Raw genomic sequence first — 25,879 nt, 5'->3', positions numbered from 1 at the left:
TGCGCATTTGGCTCGAGATTTGGCAATCGAAAATGAAAATTACACTAAAATTGAATCTCGACAAAAAATGTTACCCCAGATTTACCAATCAAAAGACATTCGCTCAGGTGTGAATTATAAAACTGGCTGTAAACATAACAAAAATCGCATTCAAATTAAAAATTTGCACTGAACATATAAAACTGCAATTTTCACGTACAGGTGGCGATCGCAACACTTAATTTTGACATTTGTTTATATCTTTATAAAATCGGCGAAACATCTCAATTCTATTTTTCTGCTGAAAACTAGAAATTAGGTGCGGAATTAATACCATAAATAAAAGGTAATTTAATAATTTTTAAAGGATGGAATATAACAGAAATGGAATTTAATTAATTGTGTGTAATTGGAGCGCAAAATATTTACATGAAGTGTTTATTTTACACATGAAAAATGATTTATAATTTCATCATAATTGATAGGAAACAAAGAAAATAGAAAACTAATGACAAACGAAAAAGGGTGAATATCAAAAATAAAAACAATACGAACAATATGCAGACGCATAAAAGGAACGTAAAATGCAACAAAGGGAAAATGAAAATTTACTTTTCGTTTTGCAAGAAAATTTGTGCAGTAAGTTTCGAGCAAAAGGGAGGGTTTCGCTCTAATGACGAGTTGTTTTCCTCGAGTGCAAGGCAAATAGAAATGTTTTGATTTAAGCTCATTTAAATGCTATTAAATTGTTAAATATATATTTTAAGAAATATAATAGAATAAAAAAGTTAAACGCATTTTCTGGAAAAATAATTTTTGTACCATTTGCAGCTGTGATTCTCTTTAATTTCCAAAATAGCCGGAAGATTGCAAGGAAGATAAAAACAAACGAAAAACGATTAGAAAAGAAAGAGGAACATTAAACGCTCCAGTGCAATTGCGGGATTTTGTAGAATTTTTTAAATTAATTTTAGTTTTGGTTTTGTTTAATTTGTGTCGTTTAAATTGAGTTACAATGGCTGATCCAGAAAAACAAAGTTTATTGCAAAATGAAGATACAACGACCGGGTACGCGTCGGCTAGTGGCGGAGAAAGTGTAATTGGAGCCAACGATTCCAATGAAGGTGAGTGCTGCTTACTATATAAACTAATAATTATTTTAATGTTAAATAAATTTAATTAATGATTGTAATGGTGGTATATTGTTAAAAAAAGAAATAAGAAATAAATTTCAATGTGACGCATTTTTGTCATGCAATTGTGCGTCTGCAGCCAAAGTGCCAACGCAGAAAAAAAAATTCTGTACTGCCACATGCTTTGCTTTGGAAAGAAGTTCATAAACCTTTTCGTTTGAGGTGTCACTTTAAAATCTATAAATGAACTTAAAGATTTATGCATGCGGGTGCATACAGAAACCCACTAAGTGTCATACTTCACCTCATCTGCTCGGCTCGGCTTGGCTCTTTATGCATTTGAAATATGCACAAAGTAAATAATTGATAGATTCAATTACATTCCTCCGCTTGAGTTGCTGCAATTGAAACTGAATGCCGAGATTTCCACACATAGTTGGTCTTAGATATTCCAGTACGTAAATGCCTTTTGATTGCTGCACTGGCTTGACTTGACTTGACTCGACTCGACTTGAGTCATAATGACAATTCTTATTCTTAATGAATTCGTATGTTTATTTTTAGCTTTGTTAGATGTTTGATTGAGAATTGTGGGTGATATATAAATATTATAAACTAATTAAATAAATAAATTAAATTTTATTTGATCTAATCAAAATCGCGTTGAAAATACATAGTCACTAAAACAATAATTGGCAATATTTCAATTACTGTTAAAATTGATGACGCAGTTTTACTGCTAGTGTCATACTTCTATGAACCCTGAAATCCTGAAGCAGGGCCATGAATGAATTTCAAGTTAAACGCAAAAGCTGAGATAGGATAGGAGAAATTGCGAAAAATGTGAGAGATACGGTAAAGGTAGATAGAGGAGCGAATAAGGTGATAAGAACTACTACAGTTCAAGTTGAAACCCTTCTATGGGCCGTGAAGAAGGGTCATGAATAAATTTCAAGATAAACGCAAAATCTGAAATAGGATAGAAGAAGTTTGGGAAAAATCTAGAAGATACGGTTAAGGCAGATAGAGAAGCAAAGAAGGTGATAGAAGCTATTACAGGTCAAGTTGAAACCCTTGTATGGGCTCTAAAAGCAGGGTCATAAATGAATTGCAAGATAAACGCAAAAGCAAAAATAGGATAGAAAAAATTTGGGAAAAATGTGAGAGATACGATGAAATCAGATAGAGGAGCGAATAAGGTGATAAGAACTACTATAGGTCAAGTTGAAACCCTTCTATGGACCGTGAAGAAGGGTCATGAATGAATTTTAAGATAAGAATGAATTTCAAGCTGAGATAGAATAGGAGAAATTGGGGAAAATGTGGCAGATAAAATAGATATAGGAGTAAATAGGGTGTTTTGAAACACACTTTTAAGTAAAAGTAAACCCTGAAAGTAAAATCAGGAGTGAATTGTAAGATAAATGCAAGAGATAAGATAGGATAGGAGTAGTTAGGGAAAAATGTAGGATATGAGGAAAACACATAAAGAAGTGAATAGGGTGATTGAAACTACTGCACCTCAAAATGAAATCCTTCTATGAACTTCCAAAAAAAGCAGGATCATAAATAAATTAAAGGACACAAGAGCTGAGATAGGATTAAAGTTGGCAAAAATTATGGGAGCTAAGGATGATATAGATAACAAATAGAGTGAATGATACTATTCACGGTAAAAGTAAACCCTGAAAGTAAAATTTGGAATGAATTACAAGACAAACGTAAGAGCTGAGATAGCATAGACGAGGTAGGAAGGTGAATGAGTTGATTTAAACTACTGCAGGTCAAGGTGCAGTCTTCTAATTGACTCTGAAAGAAAGATAAATGAATTAGAAGACAAACAAAGAGCAAAAATAGTATAGGAAAAAATGTAGAAGATAAGTTGACGGCGGATAGAGATGTGATACGGCTGATTGAAATTACTCAGGCTAAGCTGAAGAAATTTTGGCAACTAAATGAAATAGTGTCATAGTTATTATTGTTATAGGGATAGTTTTAACATGAACTGATGTTTGTTGTTGTTATACCCGTGGAGATATATGTACTAGCTATACTGAAACGAATTACAACTATGGTAAATGAGTGAGGACGCGGTTAGGCGAAAGAACTGTAAAAGTTGAGGCGATATTGATGGATGGGATTTTATTTAAACTTGACCTGTTTCGAGGTAAAGCACTTCAATGCTTTAGTCTCTGTAGGTTGCTATTTTTGTAAACAAAAATCCTATGGGTGTGGCACTTGAAACTAAGCGTTACTAAAATCTTTAGCAAATTTTTGATAATAATAAAACTATTTCTTGATTTTTGTAGCTTATAGCTTTTCTACATATTGCATTTTATAACCTTTTCTGTGTCAGTATGGACTTCATAATTCTAAGAGACACACCGAAATAACCTCCAATTATGTCAAAATTCAGCACTTACATGTGTAGACAACTATAAATGGTTGTCAACATATGTTAAATAGCTTTATATGAAATCTAAAATGCTATTTGTTAAGGAAAATGGTTTCTGTCAAAACAATTTTTCCTTTCATGACACACATATTGAAATCCAACATACATTATAGGAGCTCACCCTCCTCCATTTCCTAGTTTGAGTAATACATCAACTCCTGTTACAACGGAGATAACAACAATGTGCTCGATGATAAAGTTTTATTCCGTTAGTATTCCGAGAAGTAAGATATATAAGCAAGTATATATCATCATATCATAATATCTACTAAGTTCCGTTCTCAGATCGATGTGCCTGGAAAATTGGTGTCGCGTTGACAATGTTTGTCACAACCACATTGTAGAGTTCTTTAATATTATTCACGATTTATTCTACACAAGTTGAGTCACAAAAAAATTGCTCTTAACGTTACGCATTTGTGACTATTTTGCATTTGGGCTTTCAATCCTTCTCCATATACACCTGATTAGGTGCACCAGTGACTTTTGTACCTTTTCGAAAGAATGCATATACCGATAAAAGAAAATCGTTATATGGATTAAGAAGAAATCTGGAAGACATCTATCCATGTATCGACTGTTTCCATTCGTACAAATTTCTTGAAACTTTGTCAAAACGTTAGGGCGAGTGTTTACCTTACCGATGCTTGTGGTGAGTCTATCTATTGATGATAACATCGTGTTTATTTTGAAAGTAACTTGTGTAGCGAAGAACTTCTAATACTACTATGTCCTAGGTTAGTGTAGGGTTTACCTTAGCGATGCTTTATGACCTATCTATGACAATTACATCTTTTACTTGAAAGTAACTTGGTAGCGAAGAACTTTAATACTACTATGTCCTAGGTTAGTGTAGGGTTTACCTTAGCGATGCTTTTATTTGAACCATCTATGACGATTACATCGTGTTTACTTTGAAAGTAACTTGTGTAGCGAAAAACATATACCATAATACTTATAACACTATATATAATACTATATCGTACTTATAAAACTAGGATAACATTTGTATATTTATGAAGTGTTTTATGTTGACTCATAATATAGCAGTTCCAAAAACATACATAGGTTTATATTTTCATTTTAAACATTTTGAATCTACACTCTTCGGAAAATAAACAATAGTTGCCTCTTATTATACCTAAAGTTCCCTTGAACTTTGTTTATCTCTAACACCATAACACAGTTTATAGAGTAAAAAATCAATAAAAATATTTTCATGTACGGTTTGTTCTCATTTTTTTTTTGTTTTTAGTTTAATGTAAATTCAGAAATTTGTTATATCAGTCAAATCGCAATTCATATTAAACAAAATTATTTATTTCGCATTATCGTCATTTTTAGGTTGAAATGTTTGTTTATATTTCTTATTCCGAAACTACAGTCATGAGTCATCATGCATTCTATCTTTTGCCACAAGAGAAGGTTTTCTGTGCCTTTTGCTTGATTAAATTTTGATAATGAATTAAATGGTATTGGTCTCTGTATTTTTTTGTTTTTTTTTCTTCTTTTGTTGTTTTATCATTCCATATATATATTTTATTGTTGATTATTGTTAAAAGTTTTCTTTAAATATTAAACAAAGAACAAGTTCCTCTGGCTCTGGTTCTTGCAGTTATAAGTGGTTTTGTACATGAAAAGTAACAACTTCTTTGAGTTATATTCACTCATATCACTGAAAACATGCATATTAATACTTCACAGTTTAGTTTCTATATATATATATATATATTGTACATACATATATTCATTTTTAATCAGTTCTTAGTTTCCAGAATAGTGAAAATCTTTATTCTATAAAAAATGTTCATTATATCATACATTATGAAAATCAACGGCAAACAATTTAAATGAAACACATTTCACTTTAATTATTAATGTAAATAATTAAAACTTTTATTGCTGTAGGGAAAAACTTATGACCTATAATTTGCATACACATATTATACAGGGTTATCTATTTTGAGGTTCCAAAAGTAAACGTACGAAAACATTGATACCAGATTAGAGTCTTTAAGGACAGTTAATGATGGTAATTTAAATATGTATGTATGTAAGTAAATTTTAAGTGATAGTTTATTCCAAAATCACGAACGAAATTCTAAAGAAGTTGATTAAAGTTTTAAAAAAATTCAGTATATCTTGCAAAGGTCCTTAAGTAACCAGTGCCTGGTATTTTTTGCATTTGTTATTGCTAGTAACATACATCTCATGTAAGCAAATGTGTTGCAAGCAGTTAGTGCTCAGCTAAAAAACCAACAGCGATTTATAGTTTCTTGAATCACACAATAAAACATAGTTAATATATTTTTCATCGAATATGTAGTTACACGTGCTCTTTCCGAATTACGGCTAGATAAGTTACATCACTGTCACCAACGCAGATAAACTATGTGGTCCTTTTGATACCTATTGTAGAAGTTGTGAAAATTTACAGGAAAAAAAACAATGAAGTAATATTTTCTCTATCACTACCTTCTGTTCAAAAAGTATCCGGATTTTGTTGTTTGTTAACTACTCCTTAAGTAATAGACCTTTTTCAAAAATTTTTTTGTTATGTTGGTAACCCTTTCTTGACATATGGTACAAATTTGAGCGCCATCTGTCAATTGGTTTGTTTACAGCAGCTGTTAATGTGAGACTACCTCAAGTTCTTTTAGCGTTTTTTACTATGGAAAATTCTTGTTGTACGCGATTTTTTGACCAAACACGGCACCACTGTCATCGCTCAAGCAACATATTCGCCATCTCTGGCGCCGTACAACTTTTTTCTGTTCCCGAAACTCAAATTGCCCCTTCGTGGTAAGCGTTTTGAGTCGATTGAATCGGTAAAAGAGAATTCGCCGAAGGAACTAAAAGCCATAGCCATACATACAGCGATGTGTATCGCTTCAGTAGGAGCATATTTTGAAGGAGATAAAATAGATAATGAATAAAATTTAAATTTGTGTGTTTTATTTACAAAATGCGGGTACTTTTTGAGCTGGAGGTACATAGCTTTGGCTTTCACATGTAACAGTTTTTAGGGAAGTAATTCTTTAAGAGGTTATCAGTGTGTTTATAGATAAGGACGAAAGATCTATTATATTACCTAAATTTAATGGAGTGGTCTAAGTTTTTCTTTTTATCTCTTAGGTAATTATGGGCAGTACATATCTGCTGATATACCACTGCAACCAACCAAAGAACCATATCATTTGTCTTTTATCAAGAAGTTTTTAGTTGTCTATATATATCATGCAAAGTTCTAACTACCAACTTAATCTTCTGCAATGGTGGCGCCAGTTCAAGAATTCCATCAATATTTATAATTAAAAATTAAGATTTTTATTTTCTATGATAAAGAAATCTTTTTAAAATAGATATAGAATTTTACGGTATTCTTACTGAGTTATTTTTAGAACTACATAAACCACATAAACTATAGCTATATCAATTTAATTAACTATTATAAATTGATTTTTTTTTTTAAATTTAAACATAATTGTTTCTTATAAATATTTCTTTATTTATCTTTATCTTTATTTATAATTTATTAAATATTTATCGGGTTGGTTATTTATGTCTAGGATAAATTAATCAATTTTCATTGATGACTTATTATTAATTTGAGAAATGCATATGGCTTATTTATGGGATTGTAAGGAAATAAATTAAACTCAGATATTCCCACTTTTTATCAACCAATTGTGATTGTTTATATTTTTTAATAAAATTGGAAATAACTTAGTTATATTTATTTGCTTATAACACTTTTGCTCCATATAAGCCACTGAAAATCGCAAATCATCCATCCAATACGTTTGTGCATGAACTAATATATTCGTTGTTAATATTTTATACTTCCTTTTGATATTGAATTTGTTTTAAGTAGGTTGTTCAATATTCAAATGATTAGTCACAAATTATAGTACTCCCAACTTTGTAGACCTTATAAAATCGAAAATTTTGTGCTGTCTATATGTCACAGCAATCATATATGTAAATAAGTGCTATTATCAATATAATTAATCACATTTTTTTATTGATATTTAAACGATCAATCATCAAATGTTCAGTTTTTTTTTCGCAATAATAAAATTGTTGCTGAAGTCGTAATGTTGTTAAAGTGATTTGAATAGTTAGTTCTATCGTTCTTGTATTCATCGAAGTATTCATATTCACTTCTTCTAAGTAGGAAGTCGAAAGAAAAACTGGAAACTATTATCTCAAAATTGGAAATTCTTTGCTAAAAATAAAATTATAATAAGTTGTAGAGACTTGTGTTGATAATTTAAATACATATTTAAGCAATTATTAAACACCGAATAATGGCAATTGTTATGTATTTCCAACCTCCTGTTTCTTCCTTCCTGCTCCTGCCAGCCGCAGTCGAAAGTTGACATTTGATAATTTTTTGCGGCAGACTAACCGAAATTCAAAACTAACATTTTTCACCAATCAGACCAAGAGCGGTATGATCTTCAAACTCCAAATGTAGAATCTCTAACTTATTCCATAAAAGTAAACCCGTAGTATATATAATAAAATTAGTCCGCCTGACAATAGGTAGGTATGGAGCATTACTGTGCCTGCACTGTTGTATTATATACTAAGTGGCTATTAGCGCTTGAGAAAAAGACTTCGGAACATCTATTGTGTCTATATCTCGGCTTTTCCAGGCTTACTGTTGTACGCTCCCGAAATTCTTTAGTTGTCTTAGCGATATTTCCATTAGTTTTAAAATATTTGCATTTATCAATCCGTCCGGCTGGTTCCCATATGTTCAACTTTCTACCCATAGTTACAAGGAATATGGAATGACAATGGTTTTTTTAGCTAACTGAGGAGGACTTCATCGTTATTCCTCTTCAGCTACCTACGGTACGTGTCTAAATTCAATCTATTAGTCATTAGTAGAATCCACTAGCCACTTTCTATGTTATTGTGCAGGACTAGAAACGAAGCGCTTCAATGTCTGGGAGACTATTTCTTTACTTATCTGACAGAGTTAATGATAGTGTATTTGTCGAATATTTTTAGTTTTTTTGGGAAGACTAAATGGTTCAACAAGAATAGTACACCGAGATAACAATGGTTAGGTTTTTGAAAGCATTATATTAGGCAATAGAGTTTTATCAGCACGCGCCCTTTCAACCTTACCTAACCTACATTTTGAAAAAGATGGAAGTTATTTCTTCTTTTTTCTAAAGGAAGTCATTTCTTCTTTTTTCATAAAAGAAGTTATTTCTTCTTTTTTATACAAGAAGTTATTTCTTCTTTTTTCAAAAAGAAGTTATTTCTTCTTTTTTATAAAATAAGTTATTTCTTCTTTTTTATAAAAGAAGTTGTTTCTTCTTTTTTCAAAAATAAGTTATTTCTTCTTTTTTCAAAAAGAAGTTATTTCTTCTTTTTTCAAAAAGAAGTTATTTCTTCTTTTTCTAAAAAGAAGTTATTTCTTCTTTTTTCAATGAAATTATTTTTTCTTTTTTCAAAAAAAAGTTATTTTTTTTTCAAAAAGAAGTTATTTCTTCTTTTTTCTGAAATAAGTTTTTTCTTCAAGGATGGTTTTCTGTTTTTATTATTCTCGACATATAAAATTTAAATTTATTTAAATAAATTTTTATTTATAATTATAGTTGAATAGGAGAGTGAATTTCTCACAATGTGAGTACTACTAGCATAAATTTTATTTGATTCAAAATTCCAGTTTACCTGTGAAGACTAACTTAAAGAATAGATTGTAAAATGCTTGAATGAAATATAAAATCACAGTTAAGATGGAGTAGAAATGTCTAAAGAAAACGAGTAAAGTTGGCTGCTTTGTCTGTTTGTTATACTTTCTAGCCTCGCTGAAATTTCTCAAGAATGAATGCATTCAATAATAGGTCTTCGGTGTTTCATCTTATGTCTCTTAATCAAGATCTTATGTTTTATTTAGTTACTTAACAAATATGAACAGCAATGAAAGGCAATAGCATTTGTTATTTCAGCATTGACATATTTTAGTTATCATTTTAATACTTTCAATAAAAATGCACATTAAACGCGAATACTAGACTTGCCGCAGTTACCACGATCAATGGTTTCATTCATCTTAGCTTAATACAATTTACTTTGTGGTTTATGTCTACTGCAATCAGTTCAAATGTGATTTTCTAACAATATGTATCTGTTTTATCAAAAAGGTTTACATTTTTTACAATAAATAATTTACATGTAAATAAAACGTGTACAAAATATTATTAAAATTTGTTTTTATTGTTTTTTTTAAAGGTGGTGTATCGCAGGCGAATGTGCCATTTATTGGACCAGACGAAGTGCCTCCACCATACCAGCAAAGTGCTGGTGCCGGTGGAGTACCCATGGTTACATGTCGTGTTTGTCAAAATATGATAGACATAACCACTAAGCGGGAACAACATGTGGTTAAATGTACTCATTGCAATGAAGCAACTGTAAGTATAGAATGTATTACATTACTACAATATAGATTTTCATGGAAGTTTTTACAGCCCATTCGGAATGCACCACCTGGTAAAAAGTATGTGCGTTGCCCATGTAATTGTTTGCTGATTTGTAAAAGCTCATCGCAGCGTATCGCTTGCCCACGCTCTAATTGCAAGCGAATTATTAATTTAGCACCTAGTCCGGTCACTCCTCCCGTACCGGCGATGCCTGGTATGTGCCGTGTCACATGTGGCCATTGTTCTGATACATTTCTCGTAAGCATTCATATTTCTTCATCTTCTTACTCTTACTCTATTCAATTATTTAATGATAATTTCACTTCTTCCTTAGTTTAACACTTATCACAATAAGTTGGCACGTTGTCCACATTGCCGGAAAGTATCGTCTGTGGGTTCACGATTTGCCTGTGGACGTGGTATATTACTCGCCATATTTGGGCTGTTATCTTTGATTGGAGGTGTTTGTATAACGATTGGAACAATAAAATATGCTGAGGTAAGTGTAAAAAATTATCAATGCGACAATATGGGTGTGAACGATGGGACTAATAAAAGTTTGCTTGACGCCATATTTATAGAGAGAGAGATAGATAGAGAGAGAGAGAGAGAGAGAGAGAGAGAGAGGCAGGCAGAGTCATAGTGACGTCACATATGAAATTTCAGTTACATATAATATGAATTTAAAAAATTGAGAATAAGAAAAAGAGAAATTTTCATAAATTTTTATACATTTTTGACGCCAGAAGTTCGCTTTCTAAAACAGTCCACAAAATCAGATTTTTTTGGTTTACAACTTCGAGATTAACTACATTAATTATCTTTTCATTATTTCTGAAGATCCTTTCACTCTATTTTTTTTTTTTTGTTTTTGGAAACGGCCAGAAATCATACGGCTACCTTGGTCCAGCGAATATGACACTGAACGAATTTCTTTAATTCCTAAGAGCATAATGAAGTTTTTAATTTCTTTAACAGTGCCAGACGTCACGTTTCGAGGTGCAGAATGTCCCGACGCAGTTTTCTTATTTCTCTGATTATCAGTGACTAGCTTAATCGTGCTTAGTTCTACAAAAATATATTTACTTTGTAATGCTTTGGGCATTACTTAATAAGTTAATAACAGTTAATTTTTTTTATTGTTTTTTATTATTATTTGCACTGCTAGATCCTTTGTCCCCTTTTAAGATAGGGGCGATAGATCTCACCGAAGATCTCTAGAAATAAAAAACATCTACCCTATACAGTGAGAACTGTATATCCAATTGAGGCTAAGGTATAGTGACGCATTGAATAATTACTTGAGGACGATTACTTGAGGTTTTTGCACACCTGAGTTCAAGATACAGGGATCTGCTAAATAGAAATTTGTCATATGTACATATGTTAGTTTCCAACACTTGCGAACCTTAGAGCTCTTTCCATCATGATGTCATTCAACTGTTTATATGTTCCCATTCATACACAAATTTATGGTGTCATATCCCGCTATGCTGGTCTCTTCAAGTAATGTCAACAACATATATATACTTTATATCTGATAGAATGAACCTAAGCGGTCAGATAACTTTTACTCTTTAAATTGGTGTCTGTAATTGTTTAAATTCCCTAAGAAGCAATTTTATTCAAAAAGTTTGATTACCTTTTTTTAGTTTATTTCTGAGTTCAGCAACGCAAAATATTTGTTTTACTATCGTTTATTTTATAATTTTAAAATATTTCTCATGAGATAAGTTGGCTAATATGGTAAACAATTTTATGATATAGTTAATATGCTTCAAAGATTAAAACGGAATATACATACTTTTAGAGATAATGAATGTTATTGGATGTAAGTAATAGACTTACTGTTGATAATATTTCAAAGTCTATAGGTTTATTGTGATAATATTTACACTATTTATTAAAGTCGAAGCTAAAAACTTCATAATATTGTATATTCATATCATCTTTTTTTATTATACCTACTAATTTTGGGCTACATTAGGTAGATATGATTAGTATCAATTCCTCCTTAATTAAACGAATAACTAATGTTATAACTCTCCACTAAAGTAATTGGTACCTTCTCATACTGTGTGTTTAGAAGTATGTCGTTATTTTGAGCCCTATACAGAGACTCATAGTTAGTTAATTAGTTGTGGTGGAAGGAAGAACGAGTCCTCCTCCTCAATTAGCTAAAAAAGCCGTGTTGAATTCAGGAAACTTCGTAATAGCTAGCTACCCAGAAGGTCAAGCTAGAACCAGTCAGAGGCATTTATAAAGGCAAGAATCTGGCCAATGCTAATGCTACAGATTCCGCCAGTGTGTTGAAGAAGGGGGCTATCAGAAACTTAGGCCTATATCTGGCCAAACCTGGACATAGACAAATCAGGTGTTCTGTTGAGCCAAGTCTAGCTCAATGCCGTCCTATGGTTCAGTGCCCTATAAAGACATATATTAACCTAGATATCTCTGATTTGCTTCTGTGTATTAAGTCAGAGGTTCTACATTTGAAATAGAATTGTCATGTACGCTCGACCTGGCTGTTGAGGCGGCCAGGTCCAGATGACCACTTACTATTTGCATGCTGACAGGTGCAGGGATGGAAATAGGAGTATCCGTGGAAGAGGCGCCTAGTCTAGCAAGCTCGTCTGTGCGCTCATTTCCAGGAACCCAAACTAGCATTACTTTGGATCTCTCACTTATTTTACTGTATTGATAGATTCCTTCCATTCTTGCACTAATTTGGATGAAATACAAACCACAGATAAGGCTTTAGGGAGAGGTTTAAAAAACAACAGTTTAATATGACACATATTCCAAATTTTGGGGATTTCCCTTATGGGAAATTTTTTTTTAAGGGTTGCATTCGACATTTTTTGCTCTAAATGTGTAGATTTATTGATAATTAGCTCATTGGTAAATCATTTTCATTAGTGGCTATAATGGTCAAAACCGCCTAAATGAGATAGTCTGTATGTGACATTAAGCGCGGTGCAGACTATTATTTTTGAATGTCATTTAAGTTGCGCTCTCTCTTATTCAAATTTATTCTAACGACCGAACTTGAACATGCTCATATTCAAAAGCTGTCATTCAAGTAAAATTTTTGAAGAATAAGGGTGTTTACGCACGCTGTAAATGTATTTTGCAAACTGTAAGTGTGTTAGTGCAACCACGTGAACGAATGCATGTGACAGACTTATCATTCACAACATGTTGGCGAGAAACTGAATGACGTGCTCACCAAAAAGTGTAGACTATCATTTTTGAATGTCATTTAAGAATGACTTTCTCTCTAGAATGACACTTAAAAATGATAGTCTGCACCGCACTTTAGACACATTACAATTAATTTTTTTTTTTTGTAATCTATAACAATTATTTAATTGATATATAATTATTTTGTTTTATTTTTTCAGGATCATGGCATAATCTATTTGGGATACATCGCTATTTTTCTGATTTCAGCATTTTTATTCGGTCGTTCAGTGTATTATTTCAGGCTTAAAGTGAGCGCTATTGACGGACCGATGTAAGAACGCTTCAAATAGTTTTTGTATCATTCCTTTTGATATTAAATCAATTAAAAAACAAAAAAAATTAATTAAAACAAAAGTAACAAACCAAAATATTTCAATAAAAGATTGTAATACTAAAAAAAAAAAATATAAAACGCATAAGTTTTGCATTACAAAGAACAAACGCAATAACGCAAAAATCCTTTTCAATTGTATTGGAACAATAAAAAATAATATAGAAAAACAAAATATATACAAAAAAATTGTAATTTATGTGCTAAATTCTAACAGCAAAGATATAAAAAATGTTAGCAATTATAGATAAAAATCTTAGTACATCTAAAAACGTTTCATTTATAAAGATTTTTGTTCGTAAAATTTTATGAATTTCGAAACAAAAAATAATAATTAAATTTTTTAACTTTTCTATATTTGAGCTTGCATTATTGACCCTAATGCCTTAAGTTTTTCGATTTTGTTTATATGTAATTATCATTTTATGATTATATTCAAAATAATAATATATAAATAATATATATATTTTTTTATTTAACTTTGTGATTTGTCTCTTAAATAAAATTGTACTGTTTACTTTATGCAAACATGATATGATTGATGAACGTTAATATATAATATATAAATTTATACAGAAAGTATATATGCTAATGATATATGGTTAAATTGTTTGATTTATTTAGGTACGAAGAAAACATAAATAAATAAAATAACGTCATCATTTATTATTTTTTTTTTCTCTTTATTAAAATGCATTAATTTTTCACACTTTTTATTTTATTGGTAAATCTGCACTTCATCGGAATAAAATCGATAAAATAGAAATCATAAATAGTTTTCTTCTCAATTTCTGTATTTTAGCATTAATTGCTAATTCATTATTTCATATATTTCACAATTAATTCATCTTCATACATATTCTTCCATTTTATATATGATTTTTTATAACAAATACACACACACACCCATCGCTACTTGTATTAATAAATAAGTCTTTGATTAAAGCGCAAAATATTTAAAATGCGAATTATGCAAAAACTAAATTCAAAATTATTTTTTTTTCTTATTTTACAATATATATGCGATTGTATTTATGACGTATAAGATAAATATAATGTTTACAACTAAATTAAATATTACGGAAATTATTATACATTAAATATATATTAGAACATTATTATATTATATTACATACACTGTAAATAATAAATTGAAATAAAAACAACTTAATTTGTTCTTACAACTTCTTAGGCAGTAAGCATATTGATTTCGTTTAATGTGATCGTTCTACATGACATGTGTGCAAAGTCTCATCATCGATGACAATATGCCTGCAATGGCTGCAAAGTGTCATTGATGACACTATGCCTGCAACGGCTGCAAGGTGTCATTGATGATGCTATATCTACAACGGCTGCAAGGTGTCACTAATGACGTTATGCCTGCAATGGCCGGAAAGTTTTATTACTATGCCTGGAATGGTCGCAAAGTGTCATCACACTATCCCTGCAACGGCTGCAAAGTGTCATTGATGACACTATCCCCGCAATGGCTGCAAAGTGTCATCGTTGACACTATCCCTGCAATGGCCGCAAAGTATCATTGATGATGCTATGTCTACAACGGCTGCAAAGTGTCATTGATGTTGATATGCCTGCAATGACCACATAGTGTCATCACACTATGCTTATAATGACCGCAAAGTATCGTCGATGACACTGTCCCTGCAATGGCCGCAAAGTATCATTGATAATGCTATGTCTACAACGTCGACAAGGTGTCACTAATAACGTTATGTCTGCAATGGCCGCAAAGTCTTATTTATAACGCTATGCCTGGAATGGTCGCAAAGTGTCATCACACTATGCTTGCAATGACCGCAAAGTGTTATCGATGACACTATCCCTACAGCAGCAACAAAGTATTATTGTTGACGGTATGCTTGCCATGACCAAAAACTATCATCAATCTGTATCCGCAATAGCCGTAAAATGTCATCGCGCCATATGACTAATTTGTATAGTGTGATGTAAAAAACTACCACGTATATATTATGCAGAAAAAGCTGTCTCAATCCGATGAGATGTCGATGCCTTTCTAAAAGGTACACATCGCTCTGTTCTTAAGCTGAGAAAGAACTTCCGATCTTCTAAAAATATCTTAAAAACTTTCGATTTACTTCTGTTTAAGTAAAGATATGCAATGATCTAAAAATTTATTCCAATCACTACAAACTACATTAAAGGTCGTGCATAACACTGATTGATTACAGAAATCGGAAGGTGGTCCTTATAAAAGTAGAAGTACCAATGACAAAGATTACTGACTAAACAGTATTCGAAATATGTTGTAGATATTGATTGATGTGTTGCAGGAATTGACTGTTGAAACAAAACGAAATTTATATGCGACCACAATCATCCCAATAAAAATCAGTAGTGAAGGTGTAATACGAAATAAGCTAAAATAGCCATAGTCATAAGTTCTTAACTTATAATAAAAATAAAATTAATATATGAATACCTAACTAAAAAGTAATATATATGATTACAATAAATATCAAACCAATGACGTTTTCGATTGATAACTAGAGCAAATTTTTCAATCGAGCCTCACTTTTAGTGCAATTTTCATTTTCGATGGTAAGTTCTGAGCAAAATGTGTAACACTCAAGATTAATTTATAACACTCTAGATATTTTGATAGAGTAGTAAAATTACTCTAAAATTCACAGCTGTTTGTTATGACTTGACAAATAAAATGTGATTGTGTTGGATTGGGCAACAAAATAATAATAAGAGTAAATCTAAAACCATAGAAAATAAGCATGTTTATTAGTTAAAAATGACATCCAGAAGAAATAGGTTTCTAGGAAGATACTCTTTGACAGTCTATCAGACTGTTCATCGATGAAGACAAGAGACCTATAAAATTATTTAACGGGATGGATTTACTCTCTACTCTTTTATATTTGGACAATAAAACTCTGCAAAGTAGGTTCTACACTACTTTTTAATCCAAACCCAGGTGAGGCACAATAGACCCGACGATCGCGGTACCACATTCCCTAACAATAATAATAATACAATTGAATTTTAAATAAATTAAGTTGAAAAAAATTTGTAATTTATAAATGTTAAGCGATTTTTTGAACTATTTTTATAAATTAAAGCAAAACGAAATTATCAATGTGTATTGTTTATCATGTAGGAACTAGAAACAGATTCCAGTATAAATAGCCCCCTTACATGTTTCCATAATCAATTGTAATAATACTCCGCTCTGAGGATGGCGTCATATATACTATTACAACCTTAATTGGATATTTTTTATTGTATATTGTTTAGTATTTAATATATTGTTTATTATTTAAAACTGAATTTGTAAAAAAATTCCAATATAAATAATCGCTTATTCAAGAGCAGTTGTAATAATACCACGTCCTTAGGAAGAAGTCAAAGACACTTCGAAATGTCGGCGATATTTATATAGAGGACTATACAATTTTATATAAATAAATAAATAATAGCAAATAAAACAAATAAATGATATAAGAAAATGCATTGAAATAAATTAAGATTTTATGTGTGAACATAGCGCAGCAAATCCAAAAAGCAAAATAACAATCAAAACTATAATTACTTGTGCTGTATGAATATACTAATAAAAATGTTAGTGAAATATTTATAAAAGTCAAACTGTATTATATAGGGTTAAATGTAAAAAATACTGTATTCTTTGTTTAAAAATAAAACAAACACACACATTTTATTCTATTGTGAATTAACAAATTGAATATAAATAAAAGCAACATTTTTTTTAGCCACCACTGTGTGTTTACATTAGGCTTTGCTGTTTGACAGTTCTTTGTTATAGTTTGGGTTTACGCATTATTTGTAAATATGAAAAAATAAATAATTTGAATTAAAAATAATATGGATAATAATTTGGAGCAGCCGAGTGCACCAGTGCGACCATTTAAATTATAAGTATACTGAAATATATGAAAGATTAATAAAATTAATAAATTTTTTGGAACAGCACGGCGCATCAACTTGTGAGTCTCACCGGCATTAGTTTGGAAAGAAAATGCATAATTGTAAGTATAATAAAAGTCTATCATAAATGAAAATTAATAAAAAGTAAAATATATCAACAGGGCACTGTGGAATTGACAATTGTACCAACAAAGGAGGACTTACGCATTATACGTCTAAACGCCAAGCAATGTACCATATACAACATCGTACTGAATGACGTATGCAATACGGATTTCTACTATTATGATGCATTTTTAAATCTATGTCAAAAGGATGATAAAACGTATATATTTTACACTCCATTAATGTTGTCTAAATAATTAAACATATTTTTATTTCCTTTAAAAATGATAGACGTGCCCTAGAAGATATATCGAAACATCACCTGCGTGCAGCACAAATTACAGATCCAGATGCAAATGCAGGTGAAGTTGTAATTATAGTACCACCAGCAGCGTATCATATGATACAGGAAGGTCGTGGTTTACGTATAGCAATTGAGTTTTCTATAGAGAATCCAACAGGTGGTATACATTTTGTAAATCCACCACCAAGTGAAGATGAAAATGTGCCAAATAGCGCACATATGTTTACATATGCATATGAAAATTCGTCGCGACTGTGGTTTCCTTGCATTGATAGTTTTGCAGATCCATGCACTTGGAAACTGGAGTTTACGGTTGAAAAACATTTAACAGCAGTGTCATGCGGAGAGTTAGTCGAAATAGTAATGACACCAGATTTGCGCTCCAAGACTTATCATTATACATTATCAACGCCAGTCTGTGCGCCAAATATAGCTTTAGCAGTAGGTCCATTTGAAATATATGTGGATACACATATGCATGAAGTAACACATTTCTGTTTGCCGCAACTCATGCCGCTGTTAAAGAATACAGTACGTTATTTGCATGAAGCATTTGAATTTTTCGAAGAAACGCTATCGACTCGTTATCCTTTCTCCTGCTACAAACAAGTAATATTTATAATATATATGTAATATATTTTTCTAATTGATATATGTTGATATTACAGGTTTTTGTAGATGAACTAGATACGGAGATAAGTGCCTACGCTACTATGAGTATCGCATCTGTACATCTACTGCATTCAATTGCAATTATTGATCAAACGTATATATCACGTACTCTTATGTCGCGTGCAGTAGCTGAGCAATTCTTCGGTTGTTTTATAACATCGCATTATTGGTCTGATACTTGGCTAGCTAAGGGTATAGCCGAATATTTGTGTGGCCTATATTCTCGCAAATGCTTCGGTATATCTGAGTATCGTACATGGATACAAGAAGAGCTAGATCGTGTTGTTAAGTATGAAGAACAGTATGGTGGTATAATACTGGATTGTAGTCAGCCACCCGCACCTTTGCCCGTGTCAAGCACAAATCCAGCAAATTCCACAAACAAGCAGCAAGAAATCATACACCACTTTCCAATAAAAAGTTTACATACTGTTTCACCGAAATATGTTGAAGCTATGCGTCGAAAGGCTCATCTGGTTATACGCATGTTGGAGCACCGTATTGGTCAGCAGTTACTGCTACAGGTACTAAAAGGTTCATATACTGTATATTTAAGAAATATTACTAATGTCTTTTATATTAGGTGTTCAATAAACAACTGGCTTTAGCCACAAATGCAGCAGTAACGAAAATTGGTGCTGGCTTATGGTCTCATCTACTTATTTCTACAAATATATTTATAAAAGCAATTTTCACTGTTACTGGAAAAGATATGTCGGTATTTATGGATCAATGGGTACGCACAGGTGGTCATGCAAAATTTTCTTTAACTTCGGTATTCAATCGTAAGCGTAACACAATTGAATTGGAAATACGTCAAGATTTTGTTAATCAACGCGGTGTTAAAAAGTACAATGGTCCATTATTGGTGCAATTGCAGGAGTTGGATGGCACATTTAAGCACACCTTACAGATTGAGAATACTGTGGTGAAAGCTGATATTACCTGTCATTCAAAAAGTAGGAGAAATAAAAAAAAGAAAATTCCACTTTGCACTGGAGAGGAAGTGGATATGGATTTATCTGCTATGGAGTAAGTAAAGTCAATGGTTTATTTATTCTTTTATGTAACTAATTCTTCAATTGTTTTGTTTAGTGATTCGCCTGTGTTGTGGATACGTTTAGATCCGGAAATGATTTTAATACGTGATTTGTTGATTGAGCAACCAGATTTTCAGTGGCAATATCAGTTGCGCCATGAACGTGACGTTACGGCACAGTTTCAGGCTATCCATGCATTGGAACATTATTCAACAAATGCTACTCGTTTAGCTTTAACAGATACAATAGAAAACGAAAAATTCTTCTATAAAGTGCGGTGTAATGCAGCTCTTTGCTTAACAAAGGTAAGTTTTAAAATAATTTGTTTGATTTAATTGATTGGGGTTCTTATATGGCCAATCTGGGATGATAACTTAATTATTTTGCGGGTTCCAAGAACGGTTGAGTCTACGTCCCGAAGCCATTTTTGATTTCAACGACCAAGTGCCGTTCAGCAAAGAGGTTACACAAGCAGTACCCAGCGGGTTAATACAACGACAAAAATTTCGCGTTGTAATGTACTGGCTGCACTTATATATATATTATATATGTGAAGCTAGTTTAACAAACTAGAAATATTGAAAGTACATTCAAATAAGGTCCTTTTGGATAGTTCGTATTTAATTCAAAACTCAAATTACAATAAAATAAAATTCATTAGGTACATTGCTACCTTTGAACCTTTAATTATTTCAATAATTATATTAAAAGAATTTTCACTTTAACAGTAACATAATTTTAATATTTATAAATCAATTTAATCAATCTATGTGAGAATTATAAAATCTTTTTATGCTGAGAATAAAAGTTATAATTCTTATTATACTTTTTATAACTTTGATTGTTCAGATTATTTTTGAGGTAATTTTTGATGTCTAAAAACAATATCTATGCTTAAATCTAGTTACTTAGTTGGCTGCATCGAGTAGCCTTCGTCAGTCAGCCCATTTAGTAGCTTGGTGTTCCCAGTTGGTAGTACTGAGCACCCCCAAATCGTCGGTCACTTGGTCCGACGACAGGGTTTTAAGACGAATATTGACGACATAGTTCATTAATTGAAGATATTTTATCGAATTAAAATTAAATGAATCGATTTTATCGAAAGAAACATTATGGAAAAACTTAAGAAATGAGAGAAATTAAAATTTACTCTCCACTGCTTGAAGAAATGAAGACAGAATGTATGCTTGCATATACCTCAATCCCTCCAAGACAGTCTTAAATATAATGCTTGCACTGAGTAGGGAGTATATTACAATTCTTAATGGATTTTAAACTAGACATACTGCTCAAGGTATCAAATAAAACGGTCCTCTTAGTGAGCAATATCTGTTTCTTTTGTATATCGTTCGAACATATACTTTGTGAATGTCCAACACTGAGCAGCAGTAAACTTATTATTGTTGGTGACATAGTTGTTGTTCTACAGTATAGGGTGATCCCGTACGTTAAAAGCCTGATTATCGATTAAGATATTTCGATTTAAAAAATTTGATCGTCTGAGTGCGGTGTATAGTATTCTCTATTTAGTAATATTGAAAGGTTAAAAATATTTACTTCAAACAAACTACCTTCTTTATAAATTATTTATTTCTTTTCATTTATAGGTAGCGAATCAAATGGTAACGCAATGGAGTGGTCCACCAGCCATGTTAAACATATTCCGCAAATTGTTTGGTTCATTCAGTGCACCACACATTATAAAACAAAATAATTTTTCCAACTTTCAACATTACTTCCTGATAAAAATTATACCCGTTGCAATGGCAGGTTAGAAAATTGATTTATTTATTTAAAATGAAATTAAATAAATTTTTTTTCAATAAATAACAATTCAAAATTAATTAATTATAGGTTTACGTACTTCACATGGTATATGTCCACCAGATGTAATACGTTTTCTATTGGATTTGTTTAAATACAATGACAATACACGTAATCATTACTCCGATGTCTACTATAGAGCAGCATTGGTGGACGCATTGGGTAATTCCATAACACCCGTAGTTTCAGTAGCGTTACGTGGTACACTCATAACATCTGACAGTCTCTCAGCGGATGCTAAGTAAGCGCTTAACATATTGATGAAAACATCACATCATAATAATTGTTATTTTTTAGACTTGTACTAGAAGAGGTCACCCGATTATTGAACTTGGAGAAGAATTTACCATCGTATAAATATATGGTATCAGTTTCATGTTTAAAAGTTATAAGAAAATTGCAAAAATGTGGTCACCTACCGTCGCTGCCGAAAATCTATCGATGTTATGCTGCCTATGGGCAATACATTGATTTGCGTATAGCTGCTATGGAGTGTTTAGTTGACTTCGTTAAAGTCGATGGTCGTTGGGAAGATTTAGATCATTTAATTACTTTATTAGAAACCGATCCAGATCCAGCTGCACGTCATGCTTTAGCACAATTACTCATAGATGATCCACCATTTATGAAAGAATCAAAAAGCCGTTTAGATCGCCCAGAATTGGTAGAACGTTTGTATGACTTAATCAAGTAAGTCCTCTACGATAATATTTCATTTGTATATACTTATCTATTTCCTTTAATAGTACAAAATTCGGTTGTGATACCAAATTACGTTGCGATATGGTAGACTTATATTACGCATTGTACGGTACGAAACGTCCAGTTTGCTTACTAACAGAATCAAGTAGTAGCGTCAAAGAAACACTTAAAGAAATTGGCAATAAAAAGCCTGCTATAACAGTACCAATAAAATCTGATCCAAATTTAATCGATATCATCAACAAAAATGTTATTGAAACTGTCGAAGTGGGACCAGTTGAAACTACAATAAAACGTACTGCTACCCAGGCATTTGCTGATGGTAACGATATCATCAAGATTGAATCTAATGAGGAAGTAACTCTAGTAAATGACGAAATAAAAATGGAATCAATAGTAGAAACTGAGACTAAAGTTTTTAATCCCATTGTTGATGATGGTGTTTTCGTACCTGAATCTAAACGAATTAAAACAGAGTTTTATAGCGACGATGAGAATTCAGTAACAATAATTGAAAATAGTGAAAATATCTTGAACAAACATGAGAGTGGATATGAGCCAAATAAAACAGATATCGAAGTGAAGCATAAGTCAGATAATCCAATTAAGGTAAGACTTTCTTAACTACAAAATTGATTAATAATCAAAATACCTTTAAAAAATCAAATGGTGTGTTTAGAATAGTTGTGAGTTCACTTTTTTAAATATTTTTGTGTATTTAGAAAAAGTTTATGTGAATAAACTAAACGTCCGCGATATTTATATAGACGACTATATAAAAATAAAAATAGAAATAAAAATATAAATTAAAATAAAATAAAAATAGAAAGAAAAGTAGAAATAGAAAGAAAAATTGAAATAAAAATAGAAATACAAATAAAAATAGAAATAAAATAGAAATAAATAGAAATAAAAATAATATAGAAAATAAAAATAGGAAGAAAAATATAAATTAAAATAAAATAAAAATAGAAAGAAAAATAAAAATAAAAAAGAAAATATAAATTAAAATAAACTAAAAATAGAAAGAAAAGTAGAAATAGAAAGAAAAATTGAAATAAAAATAGAAATACAAATAAAAATAGAAATAAAATAGAAATAAATAGAAATAAAAATAAATAAAAATAGAAAGAAAAATATAAATTAAAATATAATAAAAATAGAAAGAAAAATAGAAATAAAAATAAAAATAGAAAAATAACATAGAAAATAAAAATAGAAATAGACAGAAAAATAGAAAAATAAAATAAAACAAAGAAATATAAATTATTTTATTCACATAAACCTTTTCTAAAAACATAAAGAAATTGTAAGACTTTTTGGTTTTGTGGTGTTTTAACTCATTATTTTATTGTGAAGTCTGAAACTATATTCAAATTATACATTCATCATCCATAAAAAATCATTATCCAATACTTTTCATTGGTGTTGAATGTTACCAATTTCATTAAAAAATAGTTAGTAAATATATAGATATTAAATAGAATTTGTAGAATTTGTCTTTAATAATATTTTGCTATTTGTGAACAAGAATTGTAGGTATGTTTACAAAGCCTTTAATATTACCGGAAATATCAGATAGTATCGCGCTTTTTATTTTAATGCTGGTAAAAGCTAAATAAGTTGATATAGTTTGCTGGCAGAGAACACGCATAGAACTGATGGTTCCGTTGCAATACCTGATTAGATTTCTTAAAGGCAGCTTACGGTCGTACACATTGCTTAAGATGTGTGTGTCATCAACGAAAATTTATAAAGAATTAGTCTACTTAACATTATAGAAGAAGTTCATCCATCCAAATTGTTATTTCTAAAGGTTTTTATTCGAGTTTTAGAACCAACTAAAGAGAAATAGGACACTTGCTCGGATACTTGCATTTCCTGTATTCGTCACTCCTGGTGATTTTTAGCTTATGCACATACAGCACCCTGTTCAAATGCTAACTAGGCTTCTGTACTGTTTTCGATCTATCAATAACTTAAATTGGATTTATTCCGACAATTTTGTATATTATCTCTATATATCGCTCAGTCGTTTACGTATCTCCCTTATTTGGTTCTCTGTAAGTTTAGTGGCAATTTTAGAGATCTCAATCTTTTAATTTCCTACTATACCTCTATGGCCAGATACCAGATATACACATAGCTTACGTCTATGGCTCAATTTGTCTTTGAATAGTGCTGAACATTTTTGAGGAATGCACAGTATAAAGATATTGCCGTCGGGGTGCTTCAGGAAACCATTCGGAATACCTAAACAACAGATATATAGATAGATAGATATAGATAGACATATAGATAATCGGTGAAAGTTTTAATGTACTTCAGAGTTTACATCTATTTATAATGTACCCCGAAAATATTTAGGGTAGCTGAAAAGCCTATGTAGGTGAGGAATTTTGTCAGATTTTAATATTTATTTTGTTCCATTTAGACAAGAATCGTTCCAGTTAGTTGCTTTAATTAAAGCGGAATCTATTCGGTACTACGGTATTGGTGCTGATAGATTACTGCATATTTGGAAGACATTCAATGGGACTTGTGGTCAATAGAAGATTGTATATATATAGGGTCCTATTTCTTTTTTACCAATCTCACAAAACTGTCATTCTTTAATATTGGGGATATAGTTAATTTTATAGATTTGTGCGATTGGTTCATTTCTATTTAAATAGGGATGTTGTGCCTGTTCTCGTCGACGTTATCCGTGTGTCAACTACTTTTTTCTTTATACCTCTTTTGGTGGATCTCTTGATCTTGCGTATAAGCAACGTTTTGTGCGTAGTATCAAATCAGTTAATTGTTTTTATTGTGCTCAAGTGGACTCAAATGTGCAAGGACACCTTTCCAACCTAATCTAAATATATATATTATCATGGAGATTTTACAAAATATACCATTTTATTGGTTTAGTAAATAGTATTCACACACTATTCTTAAGAGACACAAATAACGTAAATGGAAAAATTATGAAGGAGGTATTATTATAAAATGTATCAACTTATTGGTTGGGTAGAAAGTATTGATCATTTTTTTAAATAAAACATATGTATATGCAGTGAAAGTGTGAAAGAGAGTCAAGTAGTGTTTAATTAATATTAGTAATTTTTATATAAACTAATATTCTACTTTTAATCTTTACAGAAAAAGAAGAAGAAGGATAAGAAGAAACATAAGCATAAACATAAACACAAACATAATAAAGATAAGGATAAGGAGAAAGATAAGGATAAGGACAAGGAAAAAGAACGAGAAAAGAAGGAAAAAAGAGATCCAAATATTTCAAGGCTACAAGTTAAGGAAGCTACACCGGAAACGCTCAGCTCAGCTGATAGCAGCAATAGTAACAGTAATCCCCCGTTTTTAGTAAGCTCATTATAAGCGTAAATAAAACACAAAGTAAGGAATTATTTTTTGTTTTTAGTTATATTTTTTAGTTAAAAAATAATTAATTTTAAGCACTAATTTTTGCAACTAACGAAAATTAAACTACAATACTCCGGACGAAACCGTAAACTTTTAAATAATTACAAAACTAGTCGATGTGTTGATATGATTGTTGATATGATTTACACTAAGTCAGCTACTAAGTTAGTCAGTGTCACTAACACTTTCAATTATAGGATGTGTACGTTTGTATTTTTAAAGAAATTTGGAATGATTTCTTTAAGATTCCACAATTATTTACAAAACTTCACATGCA

At 31.0% G+C, this 25,879-nt stretch overlaps 2 protein-coding genes across 3 annotated transcripts; both read left to right on the top strand.

The window, feature by feature from the left end:
• Positions 1–220: 220 nt before the first annotated feature.
• LOC119667429 (type 1 phosphatidylinositol 4,5-bisphosphate 4-phosphatase) lies at positions 221–13,796 on the top strand. 2 transcript variants are annotated; one of them, XM_038076719.1, is made up of 6 exons: positions 221–325; positions 811–1,103; positions 9,823–10,004; positions 10,062–10,271; positions 10,348–10,512; positions 13,418–13,796. In XM_038076719.1, the coding sequence occupies exons 2-6, from the start codon at positions 995–997 to the stop codon at positions 13,532–13,534; spliced, it is 783 nt and encodes a 260-aa protein (XP_037932647.1). In that variant the 5' UTR covers positions 221–325; positions 811–994; the 3' UTR covers positions 13,535–13,796. The 2 variants fall into 2 exon arrangements, with proteins under 2 accessions (XP_037932647.1, XP_037932653.1); XM_038076725.1 differs by lacking the exon at positions 221–325 and adding an exon at positions 477–618.
• A 3,595-nt stretch (positions 13,797–17,391) lies between these two features.
• Positions 17,392–25,629, top strand: LOC119666196 (transcription initiation factor TFIID subunit 2). The gene is made up of 12 exons (XM_038075481.1): positions 17,392–17,516; positions 17,576–17,630; positions 17,691–17,854; positions 17,926–18,547; positions 18,607–19,134; positions 19,194–19,642; positions 19,706–19,955; positions 21,258–21,420; positions 21,505–21,715; positions 21,772–22,164; positions 22,221–22,785; positions 25,321–25,629. Exons 1-12 carry the CDS (start codon positions 17,467–17,469, stop codon positions 25,555–25,557), a joined length of 3,687 nt encoding a protein of 1,228 aa, XP_037931409.1. The 5' UTR covers positions 17,392–17,466; the 3' UTR covers positions 25,558–25,629.
• Positions 25,630–25,879: the final 250 nt, after the last annotated feature.

The sequence above is a fragment of the Teleopsis dalmanni genome, chromosome 1 (assembly GCF_002237135.1).
Source record: "Teleopsis dalmanni isolate 2A chromosome 1, ASM223713v2, whole genome shotgun sequence".
NCBI classification, from domain to species: Eukaryota; Metazoa; Arthropoda; class Insecta; order Diptera; family Diopsidae; genus Teleopsis; species Teleopsis dalmanni.
This window is presented reverse-complemented; position numbering and strand designations above follow the sequence as displayed.